The sequence below is a fragment of the Pogoniulus pusillus genome, chromosome 6, assembly GCF_015220805.1.
Source record: "Pogoniulus pusillus isolate bPogPus1 chromosome 6, bPogPus1.pri, whole genome shotgun sequence".
In the NCBI taxonomy this organism is placed as follows: Eukaryota; Metazoa; Chordata; class Aves; order Piciformes; family Lybiidae; genus Pogoniulus; species Pogoniulus pusillus.
Window position 1 is genome coordinate 261,714 of NC_087269.1, and position 13,892 is coordinate 275,605.

A 13,892-nucleotide genomic window follows, 5' to 3' on the forward strand; every position below is an offset into this window, starting at 1 on the left:
CAACCCAAACTGAGCCAAATCCAGTCCCAAACTGAGCCAAACTCAACCCAAACTGAGCCAAATCCAGTCCCAAACTGAGCCAAATCCAGTCCCAAACTGAGCCAAATCCAACCCAAACTGAGCCAAATCCAGTCCCAAACTGAGCCAAATCCAACCCAAACTGAGCCAAATCCAGTCCCAAACTGAGCCAAATCCAGTCCCAAACTGAGCCAAACCCAACCCAAACTGAGCCAAATCCAACCCAAACTGAGCCAAACTCAACCCAAACTGAGCCAAATCCAGTCCCAAACTGAGCCAAATCCAGTCCCAAACTGAGCCAAATCCAACCCAAACTGAGCCAAATCCAGTCCCAAACTGAGCCAAACCCAACCCAAACTGAGCCAAACTCAACCCAAACTGAGCCAAATCCAGTCCCAAACTGAGCCAAATCCAACCCAAACTGAGCCAAATCCAACCCAAACTGAGCCAAATCCAACCCAAACTGAGCCAAACTCAACCCAAACTGAACCAAACTCAACCCAAACTGAGCCAAACTCAACCCAGACTGAGCCCAACCCAGGCCAGGCTGAGCCAAACCCAGGCCAGGCTGAGCCAAACCCAGGCCAGGCTGAGCCAGGCCCAGGCCAGACTGAGCCAAACCCAGGCCAGGCTGAGCCAGGCCCAGGCCAGACTGAGCCAAACCCAGGCCAGGCTGAGCCAAACCCAGGCCAGGCTGAGCCCAACCCAGGCCAGGCTGAGCCAAACCCAGGCCAGGCTGAGCCAAACCCAGGCCAGGCTGAGCCAGGCCCAGGCCAGACTGAGCCAAACCCAGGCCAGGCTGAGCCAGGCCCAGGCCAGACTGAGCCAAACCCAGGCCAGGCTGAGCCAAACCCAGGCCAAACTGAGCCAAACCCAGGCCAGGCTGAGCCAAACCCAGGCCAGGCTGAGCCAGGCCCAGGTCCAAGCTGGGCTGAACCAAAGCCAATCCCCACAGGACCAACCCCAGCCCGAACTGGGCTGGTCCCAGCCGGCAGCTGCTGCCCTGCCCCCCCCTGCCCCCCCCCACCCCCCGAGGCCTGTCCCACTTTCTGGCAGCCCCCCCCGAAGTAGGCCAGGAGCTGCTGCCCCCCCCCCAGTCCCTATGGATGCAGCCCCCCCAGATCCCTGCTGCCCCCCCAGTGCCTATGGATGCAGCCCCCCCAGATCCCTGCTGCCCCCCCCCCAGTCCCTATGGATGCAGCCCCCCCAGATCCCTGCTGCCCCCCCAGCCCCTATGGATGCAGCCCCCCCAGATCCCTGCTGCCCCCCCCCAGTCCCTATGGATGCAGCCCCCCCAGATCCCTGCTGCCCCCCCAGCCCCTATGGATGCAGCCCCCCCAGATCCCTGCTGCCCCCCCCCCAGTCCCTATGGATGCAGCCCCCCCCAGATCCCTGCTGCCCCCCCAGTCCCTATGGATGCAGCCCCCCCCAGATCCCTGCTGCCCCCCCCCCCAGTCCCTATGGATGCAGCCCCCCCAGATCCCTGCTGCCCCCCCCAGCCCCTATGGATGCAGCCCCCCCAGATCCCTGCTGCCCCCCCCCCAGTCCCTATGGATGCAGCCCCCCCAGATCCCTGCTGCCCCCCCAGCCCCTATGGATGCAGCCCCCCCAGATCCCTGCTGCCCCCCCCCCAGTCCCTATGGATGCAGCCCCCCCAGATCCCTGCTGCCCCCCCCCCAGCCCCTATGGATGCAGCCCCCCCAGATCCCTGCTGCCCCCCCCCAGCCCCTATGGATGCAGCCCCCCCAGATCCCTGCTGCCCCCCCCCCCCAGTCCCTATGGATGCAGCCCCCCCAGATCCCTGCTGCCCCCCCCCAGTCCCTATGGATGCAGCCCCCCCAGATCCCTGCTGCCCCCCCCCAGCCCCTATGGATGCAGCCCCCCCAGATCCCTGCTGCCCCCCCCCAGCCCCTATGGATGCAGCCCCCCCAGATCCCTGCTGCCCCCCCCCAGTCCCTATGGATGCAGCCCCCCCCGATCCCTGCCCCCCCCCCAGTCCCTATGGATGCAGCCCCCCCAGATCCCTGCCCCCCCAGACTCCTGCAGCCCCCCCCAGTCCCTGTGGATGCAGCCCCCCCAGACTCCTGCTGCCCCCCCAGATCCCTGCCCCCCCCCCCGGCATTATGCCCCCCCTAAACCCACACAGAGCCCCCCCCAGACCCCTCCCCCCCTTACCCTCTCCTGCTGCCCCTGCCCGGTTGGCAGCTCGGGGCCGGCCTGGGCACGGGGGCAGGGATGGCACCGGGGTGGGCACTCGCCTGGGCCCCGGGCAGCGGCGGTGCCCCCGGGCTGGCACCGGCCAGGCTGGCACCGGCCGCGGGCAGCCGCTCCAGGGCCACGGCTTGGGCCGCGCAGCTGCGAGCGGGACGGCGGCGGCGGAACCGGAGCGGGGGCAGGGGGGCGGGGCCGGCAGGGGGGCGGGGCCGGGGGAGGGGCTGACGCCGGGGGCGGGGCCAAAGGGAGGGGCTGGCGCTGGGGGCGGTCCCGAGGGGAGGGGCTGGTGGGGGGCGGGCCCGGGGCTTTCGGGGGGCGGGGCCGGGGGAGGAGCTGGCAGGGGGCGGGGCCGGGGGAGGAGCTGGCAGGGGGCGGGGCCAGGGGAGGGGCTGGCACCGGGGGTGGGACTGGGGAGGGCACTAAGGCGGAGGGTGGCACTGTGGGTGGCACCTGGGGTGGTACTGGGGGTGGCACTGAGGGGGGGCATTGAGAGCGGCACTAAGGGTGGCACTGAGGGTGGTACTGGGGGTGGCACTGGGGGTGGCACTGTGGGGTGGGAGTGGACTGGGGGACACTGGGAGTGACCTGGAGCCACCAGGGAGCTGGGGACCCCCTCCTGGTGCCACCAAGGCCCTGAGGACCCTTTGGGCTCCATGAGGTCCCCAACCCCAAGACCCTAGAGGTGCCCAAGGCCCAACCATGGAGCTAGGGACCCCCTCTTGGTGCCACCACGGAGCTGGGGACCCCTTCCTTGGTGCCACCACAGAGCTGGGGACCCCTTCCTTGGTGCCACCACGGAGCTGGGGACCCCTTCCTTGGTGCCACCACGGAGCTGGGGCCCCCCTCTTGGTGCCACCATGGAGCTGGGGACCCCTTCCTTGGTGCCACCATGGCGCTGGGGACCCTTTTGGGGGGGGGTGGCAGGGGTGGGCAGCAGGACAGAGGTCACCTCACCCCCCGAGGCTGGCATCTCCCTTGGGTTTTATTCCCAGCTGAGGTCCAAGGTACAAAAATGTGTCCCCAACCCCCCCCTTTGCCACCCCCCTCCAGACTCTGTGCTGGTGCCAGGAGGTGCCAGGAGGCCACTCCAGAACATCTGGAGGTGCTCAGAGCCCCCAGAGACCCCTCCAAGCACCTCACAACATCTGGAGCTGCTCAGGACCCCTCCCCAAACATCTGGCTCTGAGCACCTCACAACATCTGGAGCCGTTCACGACCCTCCCCCCGCCTCCCCAAGCCCCCCCAACATCTGGAGCTCCTCCCTCCCCCCAAGACTCCCCCTTCACACCCTGTTTGGAGGTGCTGGGGACGCCCCCCCAAATCCCAGCCTCCCCCACCCTCACCCCCCCCTGTGCCTGGAGGTGCTAAGTGACCCCCCCAAAGCCCCCACCTCAGCTGGAGGTGCTTGGGACCCCCTTTAGACCCCTACCAGGACCCATTTGGGGGGGGGTGTCCTATTTTGGGGGGGGTCCCATCGGCCAGAGAGGATGTGGGACAACTTGGGGGAGGGGGGGAGGGGGACACAAGGTTGGACCCTTAGAGAGCTGAAGGTGACTTTGAGGCTGTCACCAGTGGGGGCAGGGGTGGGAGGGGTCCTGTGGTGGCTCTGAAGGGGTTGGGAGCACCTCCAGAAGCCTCCCCCCAGCCCCCCTCAAGAGGTTACACCCGCGGGGGGGGGGAGGAGGGGGGTGTGGAGGTGATGGAGGGGGAGGTGATAGAGGAGGTGGTAGAAGGGGAGGAGGTGATGAAGAAGCTGATAGAGGGGGAGGAGGTGGGGGAGGAGGTGATGGAGGGGAAGGAGGTGATGGAGGTGATGATGGACATGGAGGTGAGGGAGGGGGAGGAGGAGAAGATAGAGGAGGTGATGGAGGGGAAGGAGGTGATGGAGGTGATGATGGACATGGAGGTGATGGAGGGGGAGGGCAAGGAGGTGATGGAGGAGCTGCTGTAGGTGGTGATGGGCATGGAGGTGACAGAGGGGGGGTAGGTGATGGAGGGAGGGCAAGGGGGGGAGGAAGCGATAGAGGAGGAAGAGGAGATGGAAGCGGAGGAGGTGGGACCCAAGGGCAGAGGCAAGCCCTGAGCGGAGGTGCGCAGGTGGGGGCGGGGAGGGGTCTCAGGGAGGACGCTGGGGGGGGTCGGGGGGTGGGGTCTCAGCTGAGGCTGTCCTCGTCGCTGGCCTCCTCCCGGGGCTCGTCCACGTTGCTCTCGTCGATGTTGTCCAGGGAGTCTGCGTGCTGCAGGCTGAGCTCGGCCAGCGCCACGGGCGGCAGCTGGCACTGCTCGGGGTACAGCCAGGGCTTGAGGTGCGGCTGGTGCCGCCGCTTCCACTCCGGGTACTGCAGGCAGCCCTTGTACAGCCTCCGCAGCGCCTGCGGGGGGCGCAGCGCCACTGGCGGCGGCTCCGGGCGGGGGAGAGGGGGGCCAGAGTGCGAGGGGAGGGGAGGGAGGGGAGGGAAGGGATGGGAGAGGGGAGAGGGAGTCCAGAGCGTGAGGGGAGGGGAGGGAGGGAGAAGGGAGAGGAGGGGAGGGAGGGGAGGGAAGGGATGGGAGAGGGTAGAGGGGGTCCAGAGTGTGAGGGGAGGGTCGGGAGGGAGGGAGAGAGGGGAGGGAGGGGAGGGGAGGGAAGGGATCCAGAAGGGAAGGAAGGGAGGGGAGAGGGAGTCCAGAGCGTGAGGGGAGGGGAGGGAGGGAGAGAGGGGAGGGAGGGGAGGGGAGGGAAGGGATCCAGAAGGGAAGGAAGGGAGGGGAGAGGGAGTCCAGAGTGTGAGGGGAGGGGAGGGAAAGAGAGAGGGGAGGGAGGGGAGGGGAAGGAAGGGATCCAGAAGGGAAGGAAGGGAGGGGAGAGGGGAGAGGGAGTCCAGAGCATGAGGGAAGGGTTGGGAGGGAGAGAGGGGAGGGAGAGGAAGGAAGGGAAGGGACCCAGAAGATAGGGGAGAGGGAGAGAGGGGTCCAGAACATGAGTGGAAGGTTGGAAGGGAGGGGAAGGGGGAGGAGGGAAGGGGGAGGAGGGAAGGGGGAGGAGGGAAGGGGGAGGAGGGAAGGGGGAGGAGGGAAGGGGGAGGAGGGAAGGGGAGAGGGAAGGGGGAGGAGGGAAGGGGAGAGGGAAGGGGGAGGAGGGAAGGGGGAGGAGGGAAGGGGGAGAGGGAAGGGGGAGAGGGAAGGGGGAGAGGGAAGGGGATGGGTCTGGAAGAGGCTGGGCCGGAGCTCGGGCAGGGCTGGCAGCCCCCAGGGGCACCCTCAGCCCCCTCAGCTCACCTTGGGTGCCAGCAGCTGGCAGGACTTGTTCACCACCCACTTGGGCAGGGACCCTGCCGAGACGAGAGGAGCTCAGGGGAGCTGCCTGGGGCTGGCTCCAGTGCCGGCTCCAGCGCCCCAGAGCTGGCTCCAGTGTCGGCTCCAGTGCCCCAGAGCTGGCTCCAGTGACGGCTCCAGCGCCCCAGTGACGGCTCCAGTGCCCCAGAGCTGGCTCCAGTGCCGGCTCCAGTGCCCCAGAGCTGGCTCCAGTGACGGCTCCAGCGCCCCAGTGACGGCTCCAGTGCCGGCTCCAGTGCCCCAGAGCTGGCTCCAGTGACGGCTCCAGCGCCCCAGTGACGGCTCCAGTGCCGCAGAGCTGGCTCCAGTGCCGGCTCCAGTGCCCCAGAGCTGGCTCCAGTGCCGGCTCCAGTGCCCCAGGGCTGGTTCCAGTGCCCCCAGTGCTGGCTCCAGCACTCCCAGTCTGCCTCCCACCAAGTCCAGAGCCGCTCCCTGCTGCCCACCCCCCCCCAGTGCCAAGGAGACACTGAGCCCGGGCAGATGCCAGGCCTGGGCTGGCAACCACCTGCTGAAGGGCAGGAGGGGTGGGCAGGAGGGCAGCTGAGGGGGGTCCTGCTCCTTACCTTTGGGGTCCACCTGTGCCAGGTAGGTGATGGTGCAGCTGTTGGCACCGGTGCCCTGGATCAGGTACCCAGTCTGGATGGACACTGCCCGCACCATGTCCTTCCGGGGGGGGTACCTCTGCAGCGGGGGGCACAGCATTGGGGGGGGGGGAAGGCATTCGTGGGGTGGGGAGGGGGTCGAGGGGGGTGAGGAGGGGCTTCATGGGGCAGGGACCCCTCCCACCCCCAAGTCCCTTTGACCCCCCCTAAGCCCCCTCTGACCACCCCCAAGTCCCTTTGACCCCCCCTAAGCCCCCTGTGACCACCCCTAAGACCCCCCCAAGCCCCCTCTGACCACCCCCAAGTCCCTTTGACCCCCCCTAAGCCCCCTGTGACCACCCCTAAGACCCCCCCAAGCCCCCTCTGACCACCCCCAAGTCCCTTTGACCCCCCCCTAAGCCCCCTGTGACCACCCCTAAGACCCCCCAAGCCCCCTCTGACCACCCCCAAGTCCCTTTGACCCCCCCCAAGCCCCCTCTGACCACCCCCAAGTCCCTTTGACCCCCCCCCAAGCCCCCTGTGACCACCCCTAAGACCTCCCCAAACCCCCTCTGACCACCCCCAAGCCCCTTTGACCCCCCAAGCCCCCTCTGACCACCCCCAAGTCCCTCTGACCCCCTCTAGGACCCCTTTGACCACCTCCAAGTCCATTTAGCCACCCCCAGGACCCCCTTGGCCACCCCCAGAACTGCCCTGGCCCCCCCCAGGCCCCCACCGGGTGCTTGACAGAGTAGTTCATGATGATGTAGTCGTTGCCCATGGGCAGCCAGGAGCGCAGGGTGAGGACATCTCTGTTCTTCAGGGGCTTGGGACACCTCCCTGGGGACCAGCACAGGGGCTCAGACCCCCCCAGCAGCCCCAAACCTCCGCCAGAGACCCTCCCAGAGCAGCTGGAGCTGCTCAGACACCTCCCAGAGACCTCCCCAGAGCAGCTGGAGCTGCTCAGACACCTCCCAGAGACCTCCCAGAGCAGCTGGAGCTGCTCAGAGACCTCCCAGAGACCTCCCCAGAGCAGCTGGAGCTGCTCAGAGACCTCCCAGAACATCTGGAGCTGCTCAGAGACCTCCCAGAGACCTCCCCAGAGCATCTGGAGCTGCTCAGAGACCTCCCAGAGACCTCCCCAGAGCAGCTGGAGCTGCTCAGAGACCTCCCAGAACATCTGGAGCTGCTCAGAGACCTCCCAGAGACCTCCCCAGAGCAGCTGGAGCTGCTCAGAGACCTCCCAGAGACCTCCCCAGAGCAGCTGGAGCTGCTCAGAGACCTCCCAGAACATCTGGAGCTGCTCAGAGACCTCCCAGAGAGTCTTCCAGAACATCTGGAGCTGCTCAGAGACCTCCCCAGAGCAGCTGGAGCTGCTCAGAGGCCTCCCAGAGACTCTTCCAGAACATCTGGAGGGGTCTAGAGACTGAGGGACCACAGAAGGGGAGGAACCTGCAGATGGTGGCACCTGGGGGGGCACCTCTAGGGCAGATGGTGCCCATGGGGACCAGCAGGAGGGTACCCATGGACACCTCTGGCTCCTAGGGTGCCCAGGAGTGCCACCAGGAAGGGTACCCATGGACACCTCTGGCTCTTAGGGTGCCCAGGAGTGCCACCCACAGGTACTTCTGTCTCTCAGTGTGCCCCACAGGGAGCTCTGGGTGGGCTGATGCCCACAGGGAGCAGCAGAAAGGGTGCCCACGGGCACCTCTGGCTCTTAGGGTGCCCAGGAGTGCCACCCATGAGCCCCTCTGGCTCTCAGTGTGCCCCACAGGGAGCTCTGGGTGGGCTGATGCCCACAGGGAGCAGCAGGAAGGGTGCCCATGGACACCTCTGGCTCTTAGGGTGCCCAGGAGTGCCACCAGGAAGGGTACCCATGGACACCTCTGGCTCTTAGGGTGCCCAGGAGTGCCACCCACAGGCACCTCTGTCTCTCAGTGTGCCCCACAGGGAGCTCTGGGTGGGCTGATGCCCACAGGGAGCAGCAGAAAGGGTGCCCACGGACACCTCTGGCTCTTAGGGTGCCCAGGAGTGCCACCCATGAGCCCCTCTGGCTCTCAGTGTGCCCCACAGGGACCTCCAGGGACCAGCAGGAGGAGTACCCATGGGGACCCTCGGGTGGGCTGATGCCCACAGGGAGCAGCAGGAAGGGTACCCATGGGCACCTCTGGCTCCTAGGGTGCCCAGGAGTGCCACCCGCGGGGCCCTGTGTCCCTCAGTGTGCCCCAGAGGGGGCTGGGGGTGGACGCTGCCCGCAGGGCACAGCAGGAAGGTCCTTGCCAGGCGCTGCTGCGGGTAGCCAAGGGCTGAGGGCGCTGCCAGCCGCTGCCCGCCGCCGCCTGCCGTGCCCGCCGTGCCCGCCGGGTGGCACTCACAGGAGTAGTAGCCGATGTCGGCGTTGGCAGTCAGCCTGGCGATGTCGAAGGTCTCAATGACGTTGGGGTCCCACTTGGGGCGGTAGTGGCAGTCGTGGAGCACATCGTAGAGGGTCTCCGGTGCCACCTCCCGGCACTCCATCCTGCACTGCGGGGCACGGGCATCACCGCGGGCATCGCCGCGGGCATCGCCGCGGGCACCCCCGGGCACGGGCGGGGGCAGGGCTAAAGGGAGGATGTGGGCAAAGGGAGCTTTGGGTGCCCAGGGGGCAGGGGGTAGTCGGTGCCCACACTGGGGGTGCCCACTTTGAGGGTGCCCAGTGCTCACTGTGGGGGTACACAGTGCCCAGTTTGGGGGGGCCAGTCTGGAGGTGCCCAGTGCAAGGAAGTCAGCGCCCAGGTGAGGGTGCCCAGTGCCCACTTTGGGGGTGCCCAGAGTGAGGCAGCCAGTGCTCAGCTGGGGGTGGCCAGTGCCCACTCTGGGGATACCCAATGCCCAGTCTGGGGGTGCCCAGCTGGGGGTGCCACCTCCAGCCCCGAGATGCCACCTCCAGCCCCACAGATGCCAACTCCACACCCTCCCCCCCCACGACCCTCTCCTGCTCCTCCTGGAGCCTCCTCCCCAGCTCCACCACCCCCCACGGGTGGTGCCCCCAGGGGTGCCAGGTGGCAGGAAGGAGGAGACCCTGCAGGTGCCTCAGCAGGCAGCACCCACGGCAGGTGCCAACCTTGAGTCAATATTGACCCGGGGGGGGGGGGGGGGGAGGAGGAGGAGGAGGAGAGGCTGTGGGTGCTGGGCACGGTGCCAACCTCCCTGGGCATCAATTAAAGAGGAGCTGTGGAGGTGATGCCCATGAATAAGGCACAGCAGCTGCAGCTCAGGTGGCACCAACACAGTGGGGGGGGGGGGGGGGGGGAGGAGGAGAGGGCACAGCCCCTGAGGGCACCAAGGGACCCCCGGGGTGGGGAAGGCACAACCCTTGTGGGCACCAAGGGACCCCCCAGGGTATGGATGGCACCAAGGGACCCCCAAGGTGGGGAGGGCACAACCCTGAGGGCACTTGGATGACTCAGCCTTGGGCTGTGCCAGGCCCTGGGTGGCACCCCCGGGTCTGTGAGCGCCAAACTGGTTCGACCAGAGCTGGCTCCAGACTGGGAGGGCAGAGCAGGAGGAGGGCAGGGGGAGGCAGGGTGGCACTGAGGGCATGGGCACAAGGTGGCACAAGCCTGCAGCCACCAAAGCTGCTCCTGAGGCTGCTGAGGGGCAGGAACCCTCCTGAGAAGCCAGCTCCGTGGTGCCACCTCCACGGGTGGCAGAGGGGGAGTGGCACAAGGAGCAGTGGTGCCCCCCCTCGGCCCCATCCTGCTGCTGCCAACATCCTGCTTCCTGCAACACATCCTGGCACAGGTGGCACAGGTGGCAGAGCTCCACCCCCACTCAGCTGCCAGCTGGAGACTGGCTTCTGGGGGCTGGAGGGCACCAGGCTGTGGTGCCAGCTGCTGCTAGTGGTGGCAGTAGGATGTGCCTGGGCACCACAAAGGTGGTGGTGGTGGGCACAAGGACCTGTCCCCATGCCAACACAGCTCCAAGGGGTCATGGATGAGGGGCAAAGCCAACAGTGCCACCAGTGCCACCATGCCCACCCAACTGCCAGCAAGCTGCCACCATGCCCTAACATGCTGCCACTGTGCCCACCCAGCTGCCACCATGCCCACCCAGCTGCCACCAGTTTGGGGGTTCCCAGTTCAAGGTAGTCAGTGCCCAGTAGTGGGTGCCCAGTGCCCACTTTGGGGGTGCCCAGGTGGGGGGTGCCCAGTGCCCATTTTGGAGGTGCCCAGTACAAGGTACCCTGTGCCCAGTTGGAGATGTCCAGTGCCCAGCTGGGGTGCCCAGTACAAGGTACCCAGTGCCCAGCTGGGGGTGCCCAGTGCCCGTTTTGGAGGTGCCCAGTACAAGGTACCCAGTGCCCAGCTGGGGGTGCCCAGTGCCCATTTTGGGGGTGCCCAGTGCAAGGTACCCGGTGCCCAGCTGGGGGTGCCCACTGCCCACTGAGGGGGGTACCCAGATCCTAGTGTGGGTTCCCAGTGCCAATAGGGGGTACCTGGTGCCCAGTGGGGGGGGGTCCCTAGAGTCCAGCAGTGCCCACTCAGGGGGTCCCAGCTCCCGGGGGGGGGTCCCCAGCTCCCAGCTGAGCAGTCTCTAATTGTCGGGGGGGGGCTTCAGCTTCCAGGGGGGGTCCCCAGCTCCCGGGGGGGGTCCCCAGCTCCCAGTAGGGGATCCCCAGGTCCCGGGGGGGGTCCCAGTGCCCAGTAAGAGGTCCCCAGCTCCCAGTAGGGGAGTCCCTAATTGCCGGGGGGGGGTCCCCAGATCCCAGGGGGGGGTCCCCACCTCCCAGTAGGGGAGTCCCTAATTGCCGGGGGGGTCCCCAGCTCCCGGGGGGGGGGTCCCCAGCTCCCAGTAGGGGAGTCCCTAATTGCCGGGGGGGTGCCCAGCTCCCGCCAGAGCGGTGCCCACCCGCCAAGGAGGGGTCCCGGCCGCGGGGGGGTCCCGATCTGGCGGCAGAGGCTCCCCGAGGCTCACCTTGATCTTGTGGGGGGCGGCGCTGGGCTCGGGGAGCTGCACCCAGACCGCGACCCCCCCTTTGCTGTAGCTCAGGCTCCAGCCCTTCTCCGACTCGCACTGGGCTCGGAACGCCCCAAAATCGCTGTCGTCAGGCACCTGCACACTGTCGCGACACGACATGGCCCCCCCCCGGCACGGACACCGCCGCCCCCCCCCCCGCGCTGCCCATCCAACCCCCGCCCCTCCCCCTCCTGCCCCCCCCCCCGCGCTCAATGCCAGTCCCGGGGCTGCTGCGGGCACCTCGGCGGCGCTGGCATCGCTCTGGGGAGGGGCAAAGGAGCCGGAGGGGGAGGGGGAGGGAGGGGCCAAAAGAGGGGTGGGGGAAAGGGGGAGGGGCCGGGGGGAGCTGGAGGTGGGCGGGGGGGGAGGGGAGGGATGGAGTGGGGGGAGGGGGAGGTGATGCTGGGAGGGTCTAGGGGGAGGCTTGGGGTACCACTGGGGGGGAGGGCACTGGGAGGACTGGGGGGGGGGAGAGAGGCTTAGGGTACCCTTGGGGGGAGGGCATGCCCGTGGGGGGGTACTGGGAGGTGATACTGGGAGGACTGGGGGGGGGGAGAGAGGCTTGGGGTACCCTTGGGGGGGAGGGCATGCCCGTGGGGGGGTACTGGGAGGACTGGGAAGTGATACTGGGAGGACTGGGGGGGAAGAGAGACTTGGGGTACCCTTGGGGGGGAGAGGATGCCCGGGGGGGGTACTGGGATGGGGGCTGGGGAGCTGTACTGGGGGGACTGGGATGGGGCTGGGGAGCTGTACTGGGGGGGCTGGGATGGGGCTGGGGAGCTGTACTGGGGGGGCTGGGATGGGGCTGGGGAGCTGTACTGGGAGGACTGGGATGGGGCTGGGGAGCTGTACTGGGGGGACTGGGATGGGGCTGGGGAGCTGTACTGGGAGGACTGGGATGGGGCTGGGGAGCTGAACTGGGGGGCTGGGATGGAGGCTGGGGAGCTGTACTGGGGGGACTGGGATGGGGCTGGGGAGCTGTACTGGGGGGGCTGGGAGGGGGCTGGGGAGCTGTACTGGGGGGGCTGGGATGGGGCTGGGGAGCTGCACTGGGGGGGCTGGGATGGAGGCTGGGGAGCTGTACTGGGGGGACTGGGATGGGGCTGGGGAGCTGTACTGGGGGGGCTGGGATGGGGCTGGGGAGCTGTACTGGGAGGACTGGGATGGGGCTGGGGAGCTGTACTGGGGGGACTGGGATGGGGCTGGGGAGCTGTACTGGGGGGGCTGGGATGGGGCTGGGGAGCTGTACTGGGGGGGCTGGGATGGGGCTGGGGAGCTGCACTGGGGGGGCTGGGATGGAGGCTGGGGAGCTGTACTGGGGGAACTGGGAGGGGGCTGGGGAGCTGTACTGGGGGAACTGGGATGGGGCTGGGGAGCTGTACTGGGGGGGCTGGGATGGGGCTGGGGAGCTGTACTGGGGGGGCTGGGATGGGGCTACTGGGGGGACTGGGATGGGGCTGGGGAGCTGTACTGGGGGGGCTGGGATGGGGCTGGGGAGCTGTACTGGGAGCGGGGGCCCCGAGGGAGCTGAACTGGGAGCCGGAGGAGCCCAACTGGGAGAACTGGTCTGACAGAGCTGAGCTGGGAGAGCTGGGAGCGGGGCCCGGGGAACTGGGAGAACTGGAAAGGAGCGGGGGGGGGAACTGGGCCGGAGGGGGGGGCAGAGCGGGGAGCCAGGCTGGGGGAACTGGGAGGAGGACAACCGGGAGCGGGAGGACCTGGGACGGACTGGGAGGGAGGAACGAACCGGGAGGGAGGACCTGGGACGGACTGGGATGGACTGGGAGGGGGGAACGGGGAGGGAGGACCGGGAGGGAGCAGCGCGGTGGGCGGACCGGGCTAGGGGGCGCTGCAGCCCCGGGCGGGTCTCGAACCCGCAGCCTTTAGCCTTGCGCCGTTGCCACCTCCGCTCCGCTCCGCTCCCATCCCGGGGGAGCTCGCCCAGGGTCGCGGCGCCCCCTGCCGGGAGCTGTAGTCCGCGGCGCCAGCTGCAGCGCGGCCAGCGGCGGGGCCAGGACTACAACTCCCAGCAGCCCTTGGGCGGGGGCGCGGTGACGTCATCGCCACACGGCGGCGTTACCGGCGGGAGGAGGAGGAGGAGGAGGAGGAGGATGGCAGCGGCGTCCGCGGCCTAGCCGGCAGCCGGAGCGCGATGCTGCCGTTCCTGGCCGCCCTGCCGCCCGCCCCGGGCCTGCCGCGGCTCCTCCGGGCCCGCCCGCGCCTGCCGCCGGCACGGGGGCCTCAGGGCGCTCGGCAGGCAGCGCAGGGAGCGGCGGCCCCCGGCAGGGCGCTGCGGTGGGTGCCGGTGGCCGCCAGGCGGCGCTCCGAGCCCGGCCCGCAGCCAGCGCCCAGCCGGGGGCTGCGGCCGCAGGGTCCTAAAGGCAGCCCTCCGCAGGCGCTTTGGTGGTGGCACCACACTGGCAGCAGTGGGCACAGCCCTCAGGCTGTGCTGGCACCGGTGGGCACCTGGGCAGGCTGAGCGCTCCTGAAGGCCAAGCAGGGCACGGGCAGGGTCCTGCCCCTCCTGCAGCAGCACAGCTGAGGTTGGCACCTACTGGGGGGCAACTGCCAGGGGAAGGAGCTGAGGAGGGGGGCAAAGAGGTGCCCAGGAGCTGGCAAGGGCCCCTGGGGGGCATGGAGCAGAGTGTGGGCAGCAGAGCAGGGGCAAGGAGGTTCTGTTGCCCTCTGCTCTGCCCTGGCAGGGGCACAGCTGAGTGCTGAGAGGGGGCAGGGGGGGCAAGAGGCTGAGGCTGGCATCTGCTGAGT

At 68.5% G+C, this 13,892-nt stretch overlaps 2 protein-coding genes across 2 annotated transcripts in view; both read right to left on the bottom strand.

Annotated features, from left to right (window-relative positions):
- ARAP1 (ArfGAP with RhoGAP domain, ankyrin repeat and PH domain 1) overlaps window positions 1-2,328 on the bottom strand; it is a 35,724-nt gene extending 33,396 nt beyond the window's left edge. Inside the window, exon 1 of the mRNA XM_064144051.1 lies at window positions 2,194-2,328. The gene's annotated coding sequence lies outside the window, so the exon portion shown is untranslated. The remainder of the gene's footprint in view (window positions 1-2,193) is intronic.
- A 1,599-nt stretch (window positions 2,329-3,927) lies between these two features.
- Window positions 3,928-11,285, bottom strand: STARD10 (StAR related lipid transfer domain containing 10). The gene is made up of 6 exons (XM_064144115.1): window positions 11,085-11,285; window positions 8,504-8,651; window positions 6,865-6,968; window positions 6,111-6,228; window positions 5,491-5,543; window positions 3,928-4,604 (listed from the first exon to the last, which is right to left on the bottom strand). Exons 1-6 carry the CDS (start codon window positions 11,244-11,246, stop codon window positions 4,386-4,388), a joined length of 804 nt encoding a protein of 267 aa, XP_064000185.1. The 5' UTR covers window positions 11,247-11,285; the 3' UTR covers window positions 3,928-4,385.
- Between the last annotated feature and the right edge of the window lie 2,607 nt (window positions 11,286-13,892).